Here is a 17,191-nt window from a genome sequence, read left to right as displayed (position 1 = left end):
TATGGCCCTACTGACTCTGAATTTCGGGTCTGATCTGATGGGGAAGTTATTTCTTTTAAATTCTAGGTGAAGTTCTAAATGATCTGGGAACAGACTTAATCTAAACCCAGGACTAGAACTCCGGCTATTTTGAATCTTTTTCCTTTGATTTTATTAATAATCCAACCCAATGCGTTGACCCATTCGGGGCTTTGATTAGGTCCTTGCCCCCAGTTTTCCATCCCAGAACTGCTGCTGCCCTGAGCTGTATTCGCTCTGTGCTTCCCGAAGCAAACAGCTGACTTCAGCAGTCGAACTAGCGGAGGAGAGGTCACATGACCACAACAGAAACACAAGAGTGAGAAACAATGCCTTGGCCAGCCTTCGTTCTGCCTCCGGGAGCTCTGTGCTGCAGCCAGTCAACAGAGCAAGGAACCAGGGTAAGGGCGCCAGCCAGCCCCCTTTTATAACAGCTAGTTGGGGACCCCCTGTCCGAAAGCCTAAGACTGAAGCATTCCGGGGCAGAAAGACCCCCAGACGCCAATGGGAACTGCTGTATTATTGCGACTAGTTGTAGAGCCGCTCAGGCTAGCAGACTAGCTCCGGGCTTTGGTCTGAGCTCCAGGCAGCCCAGGATTTTCAGGGGAGATCCGATTATCAGGTGTAACTTTTGCCCCCTGCTCGTTTTGTTTACGAGCAAGACAGGCAGATTTCCGTCCCTCTCTGGGTCCTAAAGACCACCGGTCTGCTCTGGGCTGGTGTTTGCAGTGCACATGCTTTGTTACACATTTAGCACGTCTTCTGGTTCCTCGTCACTTGCTGAATACTGTCCTGGCCTGACTGTTATGAGCGTTTGCAGTTCCGTAGCTCTGGTGCTCTGGAACATGCTGTGTCTGCACAATCTGTGCTGCTGCTTTATTTAGGGGTCTAGATGTGAGGACAGCAAAAGGAGCCTTCTGTGTCCATCACGCCTGCCGGAGCTGCCAGCAGCTGATGAGCTCTGAGGCCAGTGAGAGGAATGGCTAGTGTTCAGAAGGGCCAGAGAGGGTGTGCAGCTGGGTAGAGATTGGGTTTAACGCTACCCGGGAGATCCACAGTCAGTGGGGCTGAACTTCAGGTTTATTGGGTGTCACGGACTCACAGATCATGCCCACTCTTGGCCCCGTGCGGTCCGTGGGGGGGTGCCCCTATCAGTGCGACAGCCCTTCTCGGGGGTCCACTCTCACTCAGGGTTAAGCCCCACCACCTCCTGGAGCCGCACCTCTCTGAGCCTTAGCACACCTTTTTCTCACCGTGGGCCCCCTCAGGGAGTCCCCTCGCTCTGGACCCCCGGGACCTCCACCCCCCGAAGGGGTTGATGCAACCCTGTTCTCTAGACTGGAGTGACTCCCAACCAGCGTAAAACAGGAGGGTTTATTGAGAGTTGAACACAGCACGAAACTCTCAGGGCCTCAGGCCTGGCCTCCCTCAGCCCAGCACATCCCAGTCTCCCCCTCTCCAGCCCAGAGCCCCCCTGCTTCCCAGCTGGGCATCTGAGATCCCCGGCCCCAAGCCCCGCCTCTGTCCATTGTCTTCTCTCCAGGTAAACAGGGTCGTAAATTGGGGCCTCCTCTACTCTCTTCTGTGCTCTGGCTGGAACCGGCTGGTTAGGTCACTGGGTTCTCACTCTGCAGCCCATTGTTCTCCCACTGGCCAGAACCGGCTGCAACTCCTGAGCTGGGTCTCCGGGTCGGGGTCTCAGGTCACCGGTCGCTGGGGTATCCATCCTCCAGGCCATTGGCTGGGGTCCCAAGTTCCCTCTCCAGTCCTCTGTAACAACAAACTCCCTCTCCCCTCCCCTCATTAAACCAGTAACACCCAGGGAAACTGAGTCCCACCCCCTCTGCATGCAAACCATTGAAACCCCACCGAAAACAAGAAAAAAACAAGAAAACCCCCCACTTCATCACATTGGGTTAATAACTAAATAGTGAGCCAAAGGCTGCAGTCAGTTACACCTGACCCGGAGATGCTCCCTGGACTTCTATCCCATAACTGAGGCCAGGATTCAGCCCACTGTCCCTACATATTCCCTTAGCATGTGCATAACCCCAGTGCTATTGGTGGCCATGAATGATCCAGCCATTTTTGCTAGTTCCTGATGCTATTTCCAGGTGTCTGTCCTAGCCCATTCAGAGCTGGGGGAGGGCATCCCTGGGATGCAGTAGTTTCCTAGCTCCGGGACATGGAAATGGTTTGAGTAGCTCTTTCCCTCTCCCCAGCTCCACGTCCCTCATACCCAGCACCAAGAGCTTCTCTAGCAGTTCACAGGCATTCAGTAGGCTGGACTCTCCCCTCACACTTGTGTAAATCAGGAGTAGCTCCCGTGAAGTTAGTGAAGTTACACCAGTGTGAAACTGACTCGCTTGTCAGGGCTGTCCGACCCTGCGTTGTTCTGCTGTTGTTTGCCCAGGAGAAGGGGCTGAAAGCCCCAGCCCGCCTGGTTAAGATGTCCAACATACTATCTGTATGAGGACAGGAGACTGCCCCTTAGGGCGGATGACCAGGAGAGCGCAAAAAGAAGCAGGAAAGAAAAGCAGTTGCGCCTCCTTATCTCTGCTCCTAGCTCCTTGCAGCTTTGGCTCTCTGGGTTTCTCTTCATTTCACACTCAGCCAAAGTCCTTTCTCTTTCTGCTGACTTAGCCCCTGAACCCGAGCAGAAGATCCTGTTGCGACACTTCCCTGGTTTAATCAGTGACTTCAAAGGAATTGGCTCAGCACTGCAGTCGCCAGGCTCTGCAGATCAGTGTGTGGTCTCCCTGCCAGGGCTCTGATCACCTCTCCCCACTGCCTTCCCTCCTACTGCAGATATGGAGCCCAGGATGTTGCAGCTCCTTCTTGTCCTCCATGTCTTGGCCCTCCCAGTCCAGCTCTGTGGTGAGTACAGAAGCTTTCTACACACATTCTTCCTGTACCATGAGAGACTTTTAAAGGCAACTCGCTGCTTCTCCCCACTTCCGCTCCATGCATGCATCGATTAACACATGCAGACCCCGACCAGGGTAGATGGAAGCACCTCTCTTCTTCCCATTAAAAATAAGCCACAGCTCAGTATTGGTGCTGCAGTAGGGGGTGCTCTTCCTTGTAAGTCAGTACTGAAGCAATGCTAGGAAGTTCTTGTGCTGCTGAACATATGTCACAAGACATAACAGAGCTCCTGACTGTTCTTGAGCATTAAAGAGTCCAGGCGGTTTTGTTGAGATCAAGGGTGTTAGCCCTGATATCCTCCTGACCAAATCCCCTTGTGGTTTTATGCCAGGATTCATCACTTCCTGCTTTAAACTGTTGTGTAGCTTTGCTGTATGCTAGGAAACAGATGCTGTCTTCCTCTCCAGAGGTGGCTGTTTTTCACTAGTGGGTGGCATGATTTGCATCTTCTGGGATTCTTCATGATGGAAAGCATTGTATAAATGCTAGGCGTTTTTCTCTTGGCTAAGAACGAGCTTGAACTCCCTGACAGAACCCCGGTCTGCCCGTGAGCAGCACTAGATTCCTGCATGTCTGCAGTCACTGGGGGAGTAATGCATATACTTGTTTCAGCTTCTCTTCCAAGTAGTTTCTCTTTGGTGCTTGTGTCTGGCTCACTTGGTTTTTATTTCCTCTCCGTTTCCTGGAGTGATGACGGTTTTCCTCTGAGCTGTAGGAGGTGAAAGGTCCTCAGATATCATGGCAATGGGCACCGTGTACGGCCCTGGATAAAAAAAGTGCAGACGATAAGCTCAGGGCATGGCTACACTTGCAGATGTAGAGCGCTTTGAGTTAAACCAGCCTTCATACAGCGCACTAGGGAAAGCGCTGCAGTCTGTCCACACTGACAGCTTCAAGCGCACTGGCGTGGCCACATTTGCAACACTTGCAGCGGCATTGGGAGTGGTGCGTTATGGGCAACTATCCCAGCATGCAAGTGGCTGCAAAGTGCTTTTCAAATGGGGGGGGGGGAGTGTGACAGGGAGTGTGTTGTGTGTATGTGGGGGGGAGAGAGCACGTCAGCATGCTGTCTGGTAAGTTCAGACAGCAGCAGACCCCCCCTGCCTCCCCCGCCCCTCTCTCTCACACACAGCATTCCACAGTAATGGCTTGCATGTTGGCTGTCAGAAACAGAGCTTTGAAAGGGCATTTCCGCATTCCTACAGAGTTCAGAACAATGACAAGAGTGGCCACTTGACTTAAGGGGATTATGGGACATTTCCGGAGGCCGATCAGAGTGCAGTAATGCAACACCTCGTTCACACTGACGCCTGGGCGTTGTAGCTAAGGCGCAGCAAACGTTATTCCTCTCGCCGAGGTGGAGAACCAGCAGCGCTGTAGCCACGGAGTCAGAGCGCTCTACGTGCCTTGCCAGTGTGGACAGGTAGTGAGCTAGTGCGCCCGGGGCTCCTTTATTGCGCTGTAACTCGCAAGTGTAGCCAAGCCCTTAGTGTTGCATTCCTTTTTTCACTGGAGTGCAGGGCATTTTATAGCTAACGTTAGGCCACATGTGGGAGCAAGCTCTGCCCTTGGTGTGAGCAAACAGCTTCTGTTGAATTGGGAGAGACCAGTGCACTGCTTTATGTCCCTCTCCTCCTTCCCCACACCCTATGTTTTTTTAAAGTTAATTTAATGCTCTGAGGTCCCTGGAGCCTATCTGTGCCCAGAGCAGACACAGCATGGGCAGCGGCAATGGATGTCTCCCCCTTCCCAGTGCCTAAATCCTGACCTGGAGGGACCTCCTTCCTCTAGTGGAATGTAGGGTGAAAGCCTGGCCCCACTGAAGTCATTGTGGGTTTTATTACTGAACAGGGGCCAGGGTTTCACCTTTGGTCTCCATGTGCATAGGCGCCGACTCCGTGGGTGCTCCGGGGCTGAAGCACCCATGGAAAAAAATTGGTGGGTGCTCTGCACCCACCGGCAGCTCCCTGTGGCCCCGCCCCGCCCCCCTGCTCCAGCTCACCTCCTCCTCCGTGAGCCTGCCGCCACTTCCTGCTTCTCCTCCCATCCAGCGCTTGCACCGCAACACAGCTGATTCGTGGGGCAGGGAGGGAGGGGGGAGAAGGGGAAATGCGGCACGCTGGGGGAAGAGCAGGGCGGGGATTTGGGGAAGGGATCCAATAGGGGCAAGGAGGGGGCGGAGTTAGGGCAGGGACTTTGGGGATGGGGTTGGAATGGGGGCAGGGCCAGGGGCGGGGATGGGGTGGAGTCGGGGAGAAAGTTGGCGCCTATGTCCATGTCTTTTTGATCCTTGGCCCCTCAGCTGAGAGTGCCAGCCAGGGTGCCTAGTAGTGCCAGTTATGATGCCCCCCTGGTGGTGAGGACACTTGTCCCCTACAGAGTTGTCCAAGACTCCCAATATATTTCATGCAGACCCCTAGCCAGATAGAACCAACTTTGTCATTGCTCACTTGGGACCAGATTCCAACGGGTGGCTTAGAGTCAAAAGACTCCATATCTCCTTCCCGGTCCCCTCAGTCATACAGTCCTCTAGATTAGTATCATGCTAGTTTCATACCCGTGAGGTCACGTAGCAGGCACATTCCTTGGGTGCATTCAGCTCTTCAGTTATTCTTTTAATTGTACATGGGCCATGACTGACGGCTTCTCTCCCTGCTGCCCCAAGGTCAGAATCTCTCTGGGAGGAACCCTGCTTCCTGCTTTCCAAGGCTCAAATCAGGCTGTCTAAAATAAGACTCCTCTCTCTCCTGCTACTGGAGAGAGGCACTAGAGAAATAAGGCTCCCCTAGATGGATATTGCAGGAATCTGTGTCAAGCAGGCCCAAAGCTTTAGTTCCAAGGCGTTGCTGGAGACCCCTGAAGAATGTGAAATAGCACAGAAAGCGTTGTCCATCTCAGCTGTGTGTCCCAGGAAAGCCCCGTGTGCAGCCAGAGCTGCTGCTGCCTTCCTTTATTAGGGATCATATCTTCTTGTTCTCCCCCAAAGCACCTTCCAGCCCTGCTGAAACCAAAGCAACTGACCTTCCCAACCCAGACCAGAGGGGGACAACCAATTTGGATCCAGTTGCCCTGTCGGTAGGCCATTGTTTCCTTCCCTCTCATGTTAGCCTCCAGCACCTGCAGGAGGTGTTAGTGAGGCTGTTAGTGAGGCTGGCTTACTAAATAAGATTTAACATAGACTGTATAAAGCACCAGGCGTCTGTGCTCTGTCCCTTCCAGGCCATCCATGAGTTTGGCCTCAAATTTAAGGTAAGGGCACAATTCTGAATTTGAAAAGTTTGAACCCAGAATGTTGGATTCCAGCCTAAGGACTATGCTCTTAAAATTTTTATGTAAAAAACCCAACCCCTAGTGAGTTAGTGTTAACAGGGACTGAACCAGCACCCTCTAGAGCTAGAGGCATGCCTGCCTCTTGCCTGAGCTAAACCCAGATCTCTGAGTATGATTGCTGTCGCAGGCTCTTAAATCTCTCTGTGGTTCCGCCACTACAGAGTGCCCCATTGTGTGAGCCTGGGTTACATTTACATGAAAGTTTAGCCCTGGTCTATGCTGCAAATGAGTGTTGGTATAACTACGAAAATCCACACCCTGAGCGACACTGGTGCACCAACCTAACTCCTGGTGTAGGCAGCGCTATGCTGACAGGAGGGTTTCTCCTGCTGACACAGCTACCACCCAGGGCCATCCTTAAGCATATGCAGCAAACGTGGCTGCATAGGGCACCCAAAAATTTGGGGCACCACTGGGTCTTAGTGTCCACCCTTCCACCTCTTCCTATCCCTGTTCTGACCCTTCCTGCAGGCTCCCACAGGCAGGCTCCCACAGCTAGCTGCTGCAGCCTGGTGAGTCTTCCTCTGGAGGGGATCTAGTAACTTAAAAGTGAAAGGTTTCAGAGTAGCAGCCGTGTTAGTCTGTATCCGCAAAAAGAGCAGGAGTACTTGTGGCACCTTAGAGACTAACACATTTATTTGAGCATAAGCTTTCATGGGCCACAGCCCACTTCAAAAAGAGAATGGAACATATAGTATGAAGTTATACACCTCTACCCTGATATAATGCAACCCGATATAACACGAATTCTGATACAACGCGGTAAAGCAGTGCTCCGGGAGGGGCTGCGCACTCCTGTGGATCAAAGCAAGTTCGATATAACGCGGTTTCACCTATAATGTGGTAAGATTTTTTGGCTCCCAAGGACAGTGTTATATCGAGGTAGAGGTGTATATAGATACAGAGAATATGAAAAGGTGGAAGTTGCCATACCAACTCTAAGAGGCTAATTAATTAAGATGAGCTATTATCAGCAGGAGAAAAAAAACTTTTGTAGTGATAATCAAGATAGCCCATTTCAGACAGTTGACAAGAAGGTATGAGGATACTTAACATGGGGAAATAGATTCAATTTGTGTAATGACCCAGCCACTCCCAGTCTCTATTCAAGACCAAGTTAATGGTATCTAGTTTGCAAATTAATTCCAGTTCAGCAGTTTCTCGTTGGAGTCTGTTTATTGAAGCTTTTCTGTTGCAAAATTGCCACCTTTAAGTCTATTACTGAGTGACCAGAGAGGTTGAAGTGTTTTCCTACTGGTTTTTGAATGTTATGATTCCTGATATCAGATTTGTGTCCATTTATTCTTTTGCGTAGAGACTGTCCGGTTTTGCCTATGTACATGGCAGAGGGGCATTGCTGGCACATGATGGCATATATCACACTGGTAGATGTGCAGGTGAATGAGCCCCTGATGGTGTGGCTGATGTGAGTAGGTCCTATGATGGTGTCACATCATATCACTCACATCAGCCACGCCATCGGGGGTGAAATTTCATAAACACGTCTATTGTTATGGAGATCACACAAAGTAAATTAGTGTTCCCTTTTTCTAAAAGCAATGAACATTGTTATGAACACACTAAACCTCTTTGACTGATTAATTTAAAATAATGTCTTTGTTTCAGTGAGTTAAATATGTAGTAATCTGGAATGATTACTTTATGAAGGCTTAGGAGTACATTTAAAATCAGCTTAGAAATACTGATTAAGAAAATGTAAAACAGAGAAGAGCTGCATCATATATTCCATAATATTTAATGTTGCATTCAGCAGGACAGCTGACTTGCCCTTACTACAAAGTTTTTGCAAATAAATCTTTGACAAACTTCAGGGTATATCAAAAAACCTGTGACTGACATATTTTATTCCCAAGTTTAGTGTTTTTAATTAGGTATCTTCTGCATGTCCAGTCTTCACCATCTGGCATGCAGTAGAAAACATGCTCCATTTTCTTTAGAAAGAAATTGCAGAAGAGTGGTTTTTCAATGTCATTTGCTTCATTTGGGTTCAGGGATTTGACTGGAAGGGAGTGAGCAGAGAAGGGGGAGCGGGAGTGAAGAGAGGAGGGAGACAGTGGGGAGAGGGCGGGGCCTGGGCAGAGTGGGGCAGGGCCTGGGGCAAAGCAGGAGTGGAGTATGGGCGGGGCCACAGGCAGAGGCGGCCTGGGGAGCTAGCCTCCTCAAGTGGCAGCTTCACCCACCGCCCATGACAGCAGGTAAGAGCGGGTCGGCTCCCGCACACCCAGCACGCGCTGCAGTGTCCTTAGGCAGGGGCCGTATTCACAGAGCCTAATGCGCTGGCTCTGCACATTCTGTGTGAGGGAGAGGGTATGGGGGTCTCTGCGGGGAACTGTGACTCTGCCGCCGTGAGGTGGGCCAGGCGGCTCGATATCCTCTGCTTCCTCATCCCTCCCCCTCCCAGGCTGCGAGCCTGGGCTGCCGTCGGGCATAGGGGCACCAGCTTAATAATACTGCATAGGGCCCCATAAATCCTAAGGACGGCCCTGCTACCACCACTCGTTTAGGTGGTTTTGTAATGTCAGCAGCAGCGTTCTCTCCCATCGGCATAGAGTGGCTACAGGAGCGATCTTACAGCAGCGCGGCTGCATCCGTAGAGGTGTGCCGCTGTGTAGACATGGCCTAAAAATCATGGATTGATCAGAGACATTGGATTTATGGCTTATTATAACAGCCTTAACCCGCTAACCCCTGCTCTTTTGTCCTGTGACTGCAGAAGTGTTAACAGGCCACTGTCATGAAATATGTGCTAACTACTTATGCTGGGGGGCGTGGGGGGCGCACACACACTGTGGCCCCATCACTTTTAAAAGGGGGAGGGGGCAGAGAGGAGCGAGCGGGGGCGGCTTGGGGGCAAGAGGCAGTGTGGGAGCGGGGCCTTGGGGGAATGGGGAGCGCGGGGCCGGGGATTCAGGGGAATGGGCAGCGCGAGGGTGGGTGCTCCGGGAGAAGGGACAGCATGGGAGCAGGGCCTCAGAGGGAAGGGGCAGCGTGGGGGACAAGGCCATGGTTTGGGCGCCAGTGGGCCACCCACTTTTAGAAAGCTTCTGCTGTTCCTGTACCTTGCCCACCTTGTCTCTCTAATATCCTGGGACCAACAATGCATACAACAATGGGAGATTCCAGAGCTATAGTTATGTGCAACTTTTAAGTAGGGTGTTAATTATTTGGCCATTTGTGCAACCACATCATACGTGTGGCCTGGAGGTAACTGATTTCATCCTCTGATCTCCCTCTGCAGCATGTCTGGGGCTGGAGAAGATGCTGGGCTGGAATTTTCCAGCCAGAGCTGCTAGGGCTCATATTTCCCCATGCCCCCACAGCTCCATTGTGAGATGCCAGGCATCAGGCCTGGCATCGCTCCAACACCGAGAATTGTTGGCTCCTGGCTCTTTCACTCCCTGGTCTTTTGTACCTCTCTGCTGTAATCAAGCCTGTCTCTGGGTTGGGATGAAGCTAGAAATGTCTTTGGCTGCTTACAGCGGGGGCCAAGGAGATGGTTCCCCTCTGCAGATGTCCCCCCTCCTCTTTCCTTCCCCCCAGTAGTGCCATAACATGACCGTGCAGCAATGGGAGGGGAAGAGTGGATGAAGAGCAGGCTGTGCATGGGAACTGGCAGCCACAGGATGGAGTGCCACTTCCACAAATGCTGCAAAACCAGACTGATGAATTCTGCTATGCTGGAGACCTCTCCCCCTCCACAGAACCAGTTCGGCACGGGCAAGCTTCCCTGTGCCATCCCACCCATCAGACTCATCCTTCACCCAGCAGGCCAGCTCTGAGAGGGAGGAAAAGACTTGCTTTTCATCACCTTGGCCTCTGTACTGACAGGGAGTCAGATAACACCAGCTGAGACCTAGCCACCCACCCCCTAAGCCTCGTTAACTCATTTCCTAGCAGCAGCAGCAGCCATCAGTCATGACTGACCTGGGATGAACTTGGACCAGTGACCTAGATGTGGACAATTCATCAGCCTATTCATTCTCAACCCTCTGCACCATCCAGTTTCCATGCAAATTCCATTTGGTGTCGTGGAAACTTTCTAATGCTGAGTCTAGTTCAATACCTGTAATTGTTCAACATTATTATCGGTGCCAGGGGGTCATGCTGAGATTGCTCAGTTAGGGCAAACTGCAAAGAATGGGGCAGACAATCCCCAAAACTGGTGGTTATTCTAATACTTAGATTCACCAAGTCAGCAACAAAACAGCTACAATACCTTCCTGGTTACCCAGAAGCCAAAACACAGTTCTCTTAAAGCAACCCAGCCTTGAGCTCCCACCCAGACAGCCAAGTCAAATATGATGAGGATTATTGAAAATCTTGTTAATCATATAAAAAGTTCTACCAATCCCAAAGGATCAGACATATTACCCCCAGGTAAATGAATATTTCAGATCTTACCCAAATACCTGCTTACAGCCAATTCTTCTTAACTAAACTAAAATTTATTAAAAAAGAAGAGAGAGTATAAGTTAAAAGATCATTACACATACAGATATGAATGAAGTTCTTAGGTCAGTTTTATAGTAGAGATGGTGAGCTTTTGAGTTGCAAAGAGTTTGTTCCAGAATCAGTTCATCAGGTTATAGTCCAATGACCAATATCCATCATCAGGGCAATCCAGAATGGAACTGGAGACCACAGTCTTGCGACTCAAACTTCCCCTGATGAAACTTAAGTAGATCTGAGGTAACAGGATCAGGGTCCAAGCATTCTTTTATAGACCACTGGCAGGTTATGATAGCCTCTTAACAGCAGATATTCCTTGGGTGAAGAATAGTTGCTTAGAAATAGAATTACCTATTTCCTATGTATACACAGGTAACTAGTTGCGTTCATCAGCATAAGGTAATTATCCATTAAGCAGTTCATAGACTGTTTACTACAAACTTTAAAGAGAAATATAGGTTTCATCTAAATGCTAATATTCCCTTTTGATCTCTGAATCAATAGATTATGGAACCATAGAATATCAGGGTTAGAAGGGACCTCAGGAGGTCATCTAGTCCAACCCCCTGCTCAAAGGGGGGCTAATCCCCCAGACAGATTTTTGCCCCAGATCCCTAAATGGACTGAACTCACAACCCTGGGTTTAGCAGGCCAATGCTCAAACCACTGAGCTATCCCTTCTGCCCCCAACCTGAGCCCTCTGTTTACATGGTTAACATCTAACAAGATATAACAAGCCCATGCCGGGGTCTCCGGGTTTCAAACCCTGCTTGGCTTGCCTGAGGCCGATGCCGACGGGAGACCCCCATGACTCCTGCCTAAGGTGTGTGGGGGAATTCCACCAAGCAGACAAGTGCCGCATTTGCAAAGCCTTCAAGCCAAGGACCAGAAAGGAGTGGGACTTTAGATTGAAGCAGTTCCTCATGGAGGCGGCACTTAGCTCAGTCCCTTCCACTTCGCGGGACCCGGCACCGTCATCGTCGGTGCGGAGTGCCCCTGCGGCACCGACTGGTCCGGCACCGCGTTCGGACTCGTCAAAAGACGCGCGCCAGACCTCCATGGCGCCTCCACCACCACGGCGCCAGTCCCTGTCTCCTTGTCAAAGGAATAAGCATCCCAAACAGGTGCTGGCCGCTTCCAGCTCGTTGGCTCACCAACCGCCGGCACCTCCCGCACCGCAGCCAGAGCCGCGTCCGTTGCCGGAGCGCATAGGACAAGTAGCAGCTCCTGCACCGTCGACTCCAGCACCGCAAGGGCTGTCGAGTCCGGTGCTTGTGAGCTCCCCAGGGCACACCGTGGTTGAGCTGGGACTGCCTTCTACACCAGAGACCTTCTCAACAGCGCAGGACTTGATCGCGCTCACAGAGCCGGTTCTTCAGCAGCCCCCAGCACCGCCAGTGCAGACACTCCGGTCAAAAGGGAAGCCGTCCCTGATGCGACCGCCGTCGCCCAGCGAAGCAGGACAGCACTGGTCCCGATCCCGATCGTGGTCCCGGCACCCGCCTCGGCGCCGCTCACAGTCCCGGCACCGATCTCGTTCTCGGTGCCGGTCGCACTCGCGCCGCCACTCGGGCTCACAGAGGTCTGAATTGTCGTACGGCCGGTACCGATTGAACTCTCGGCGCCGCTCCCGGTACCAGTCCCGGAGCAAATCTCGGGGCCGATCTCGTCGGAGGTCTCCATCGAGATCTAGATCAGGCTCTCGGTACCGCTATGACCGAAGGCATCATTCGCCAGCTCCACATCACGCCACCGGTCCCCGGCACCGCGCGGCACCGAGGGACTCGGCACCGTCCCGTATGGCACCGCCTTGGCCGTCCCACTCCGCTTCTGCATCATCACGCTCACAAGGTGGTTTCCATGCCCAGGACCAGGGTGAGGGCAATGCAGGCCGTGGTTGGAAGAAGTCCAGGACCCAGGCCAGGAACCCCCACAGTGGTCTTTTTGGACCCCTTGGGCATACCATCAAGCCCAAGGGGCTCTTTCGAGGGCCTCTCATTCCGCCCCTTCGGAGCCACGAGTACCGGAGGCCATGGTATCTCGCCCCCCCCCCCGCCGGGGGATGCTGAGGCAACTGCTCCAGTGCCATTGCAGGCCCACTCTGCTAACGTGATGGACCTTGAACAGCAAGACCCTCCACAGGAGGACCTCAGCCAGGGTCCTTTAGCCCCAGGGGTATCTTCCTCGTCCTCGCCGGACGAGGCGGTGGCGGGCACTACAGTTACGGGTCCTCCCCCTATGGACCTCCGCGCCCACCAGGAACTGCTCCGCAGAGTGGCGTGCAATATGAACCTCCAAGTGGAGGAAGTGGTGGAGGTAGAGGACCCGGTGGTGGACATTCTGTCGGAGGAGACACCGTCCCGAGTGGCCCTCCCCGTCATACGGACTATACAGGCCCCTGCCAGGACAATCTGGCAGTCGCCATCCTCTATTCCACTGATGGCCAAGGGCGTGGAAAGGAAGTACTTTGTTCCCTCTCAGGAATACGGGTTCCTTTACACACACACCCAACCGTGCTCCCTTGTCGTGGCTTCGGTCAACAAAAAGGAACACCACGGCCAGCAGGCCCCTGCGCCTAAGTCAAAGGACACTAGGCGCCTAGACTTGTTTGGGCGCAAGGTGTACTCAGCGGGAGGCTTACAGCTCAGGGTGGCCAACCAACAGGCACTCCTGAGCCGTTATGACTATAATTTGTGGGTATCTATGTCCAAATTCAAAGAGTTGGTCCCACAGGAGTCCAGAGAAGAGTTTGGAGCTCTAGTAGAGGAGGGCAGGAAGGTGGCCAGAACCTCCCTACAAGCCTCTCTGGACGCAGCGGACTCGGCGGCTAGGACCCTGGCCTCGGGCATAGCCATGCGCCGTATCTCATGGCTGCAGGTCTCTGGATTACCACCAGAGTTGCAACAGACTCTCCAGGACCTACCCTTCGAGGGCCAGGGTCTGTTCTCTGAAAAGACAGACTCAAGGCTGCAGAGTTTGAAGGACAACCGGCCATCATGCATTCACTGGGCATGCATACGCCGGTAACACAGAGAAGGCCCTTCAGGCCGCAGCCCCAGAGATTCTACCCTTCCCCTCGGCCAAGGCAGGACTTCTTGAGAAGACGTGGCCAGGGTGGTAGGAGGAGACAATCTGGCCCTCAGACGGGCCAGAATCAGGGCCCCCCCAAACCATCGGCGGGGCCCAAGCAAAATTTTTGAAGGTGCGCCTGAGGGCGGAGCACCAGTCTCCTTACAGGATCCTTTTCCACCCTTCACCAACCGCCTCTCCTATTTCCTCCCTGCGTGGTCCCACATAACATCAGACCACTGGGTCCTATGCATGGTAGAAAGTGGATACCGATTCCAATTTGTTTTGTCCCCCCCCTTCCCACCCTCCCTCCCCGTCCCTCTTCAGGGACCCCTCTCACGAGCAACTCCTTCTACAGGAGGTGCAGTCGCTCCTGGCTATCGGAGCGATAGAAGAGGTTCCAAGAGAACTGCGGGGCAGGGGGTTTTACTCCCGTTACTTCCTAATCCCCAAGGCAAAAGGGGGGCTACGGCCCATTCTGGACCTGCGCGTACTCAACAAATTCATGGTAAAGTTGAAGATCCGCATGGTTTCCCTGGGGACCATTATTCCTTCCCTGGATCCTGGAGACTGGATCACCCTCGACATGAAGGACGCGTACTTCCACATAGCGATTTTCCCCCTCCCTTTCGGCCTCTCCATGGCCCCCAGGGTGTTTACAAAGTGGATGGCAGTTGTAGCTGCTTCCCTTCGTCGACAACGGATCCAAGTGTTCCCGTATCTCGGTGACTGGCTTATTTGAGGTCGCTCCAGAGATCAGGTGCAGTCTCATGTTCAGACCACCATGACCATGTTCAATCGACTAGGCCTACTGCTCAACGTCGCGAAATCTACTCTGGTACCAATCCAGAGAATAGAATTCATAGGAGCAGTCTTAGACTCTGGCCTAGCCCGGGCACTTCTGCCGGACACGCGCTTCCAGTCCATAGCGAACATCGACCGCGGCCTGCAAACCTTCCTGACCTCAACCGTGAAAACATGCCTATGCCTCCTGGGACACATGGCATCTTGCATGTATGTGACCAGGCACACCAGGCTACGACTATGTCCGCTGCAAGCCTGGCTATCAACAGTTTACCGACCAAGTCGGGACAGTTTGCACACGGTGGTTAGCATTCCGCCAGGAATATTAGCCTCTCTAGACTGGTGGTTGGACTCCAAGGTAGTGTGCGAAGGGGTGCCATTTGATGCCCCACAGCCCTCCGTCTCCCTGGTCACAGACGCGTCATCCCTGGGATGGGGGGCCCACCTCGGGAATCTCCGTACACAGGGACTATGGTCGGCAGGAGAGTTATCCCTACACATCAACGTACAGGAACTCAGAGCAGTGCGCCTGGCATGTCAAGCATTCCGACAGCGCATTCAAGGCTGTTGCGTTGCAGTCCTCACAGACAACACAATGGCCATGTTTTATATCAACAAGCAAGGGGGAGCCCGGTCGCCCCCTCTCTGTCAGGAGGCCACTCGTCTGTGGGAATTCTGCATAGCCCACTCGATCCATCTGGTGGCGTCGTTTCTCCCTGGAGTCCAGAACACCTTAGTGGACCGCCTCAGCAGATCATTCCTGGCTCACGAGTGGGCCGGATGTTATCCATTCTGTCTTCTGGAGGTGATGCTTTCCCCTGATAGACCTATTCACCTCTCGCGACAATCGGAAATGCCAGTGTTCTGCACTCTCCAAGGTCGCTCCCCGGGTTCTCTCTCGGATGCCTTCCTAATACAATGGAAGCTTCACCTGTGCTATGCCTTCCCTCCATTCCCGCTAGTCCACAGGGTCCTGCTCAAACTGCGCAGGGACAGAGCCCGGCTGATTTTGATCGCCCCGGCGTGGCCTAGGCAGCACTGGTATAACACTCTCCTCGAGCTGTCAGTGGACACTCCCATCCCACTCCCGCTGTGGCCAGACCTGATCACTCAAGACCACGGACGGTTCTGTCATCCCGACCTACAATCTCTCCACCTCACAGCGTGGATGCTGCATGGCTAAATCAATCTGAGCTGTGCTGCTCTCACTTGGTTCAGCAGGTACTCTTGGGTAGCAGAAAGCCCTCTACCAGATCCACATACTTAGCCAAGTGGAAACGTTTTTCTTACTGGTGCGCCCGGAATCATAAGACCCCCCCTATGGGTGTCAGTTCCTGTCATCTTGGACTACCTCTTGTCCTTAAAACAGCAGGGCTTGGCGATATCATACATCAGAGTGCACCTGGCAGCTATTTCAGCGTTCCACCCGGGTAAGAACAGGCGTTCTATCTTCTCCAGTCCCATGGTCACTAGATTTCTCAGGGGATTGGAGCGCCTGTTCCCACGAATTAGACAGCCATCCCCTACGTGGGATCTTAACTTGGTCCTCTCCAGGCTCATGGGTGCCCCCTTCGAGCCCATGGCGACCTGCTTGCTCCTGTACCTTTCCTGGAAGTCGGCCTTCCTCGTAGCTATCACCTCGGCGAGGCGGGTGTCTGAGCTCAGGGCACTCACATCAGAACCACCGTATATGGTGTTCCACAAGGACAAGGTACTGCTGCGACCCCACCCCACCTTCCTTCCTAAGGTGGTGTCTGCCTTCCATGTCAACCAAGACATCTTCCTTCCAGTCTTTTATCCGAAGCCGCACGCTTCTCGACGAGAACAGCTGCACTCCCTAGATGTTCGCAGGGCCCTCGCCTTTTACATCGAGCGAACGAAACCTTTTAGGAAGACGACCCAGCTGTTCGTAGCTGTGGCAGACTGTATGGTCTCCCCTCAGCACATCTCGTCCTGGATTACATCATGTATCCGTGCGTGCCATGACTTAGCTGGTGTCCCAGCTACACACCTGACCGCCCACTCCCCTCGGGCTCAAGCTTCGTCCTCCGCCTTCCTGGCGCATGTACCCATACAGGAGATCTGTAGGGCAGCGACTTGGTCATCTGTACATACCTTCGCTTCCCACTATGCCATAGTGCAGCAGTCCAGGGATGATGCGGCATTTGGTTCAGCGGTCCTTCGCTCCGCGATATCTCACTCCGACCCCACTGCCTAGGTAAGGCTTGGGAGTCACGTAATTGGAATCGATATGAGCAAGCACTCGAAGAAGAAAAGACGGTTACTCACCTTTGTAACTGTTGTTCTTCGAGATGTGTTGCTCATATCCATTCCAAACCTGCCCTCCTTCCCCTCTGTCGGAGTAGCCGGCAAGAAGGAACTGAGGGGGCGCTGGGTCGGCAGGGACATATATCCGGCGCCATAAGCGTGCCACTCCAGGGGGCTCCACAGCCAACCCACTGGGTGTTACTAGGGTAAAAATCTTCCGATGATCGTGCACGCGGCACGCACACACCTAATTGGAATGCCGCCAAGTTAAAGAAGTATGGGCTGGATGAATGGACTGTAAGGT

The 17,191-nt window shown here is 52.9% G+C and overlaps 1 protein-coding gene across 2 annotated transcripts in view; it reads left to right on the top strand.

Annotated features, from left to right (window-relative positions):
- The first annotated feature begins 324 nt into the window (after positions 1–324).
- TCN2 (transcobalamin 2) overlaps positions 325–17,191 on the top strand; it is a 27,754-nt gene continuing 10,887 nt past the window's right edge. The window contains exons 1-2 of one of the 2 annotated variants that reach the window (XM_026660450.1): positions 325–419; positions 2,827–2,895. In XM_026660450.1, the coding sequence (XP_026516235.1) occupies positions 2,829–2,895 (67 nt within the window). In that variant the 5' untranslated portion in view covers positions 325–419; positions 2,827–2,828. Of the gene's footprint in view, positions 420–2,661; positions 2,896–17,191 lie in introns of both variants that reach the window. The other variant, XM_026660449.1, reaches the window with a different exon arrangement.

Source organism: Terrapene carolina, unplaced genomic scaffold (assembly GCF_002925995.2).
Source record: "Terrapene carolina triunguis isolate 2854851 unplaced genomic scaffold, T_m_triunguis-2.0 Scaffold782, whole genome shotgun sequence".
In the NCBI taxonomy this organism is placed as follows: domain Eukaryota; kingdom Metazoa; phylum Chordata; order Testudines; family Emydidae; genus Terrapene; species Terrapene triunguis.
Note: the sequence above shows the minus strand (reverse complement) of the source record. Positions and strands in the feature narration are given on the sequence as shown.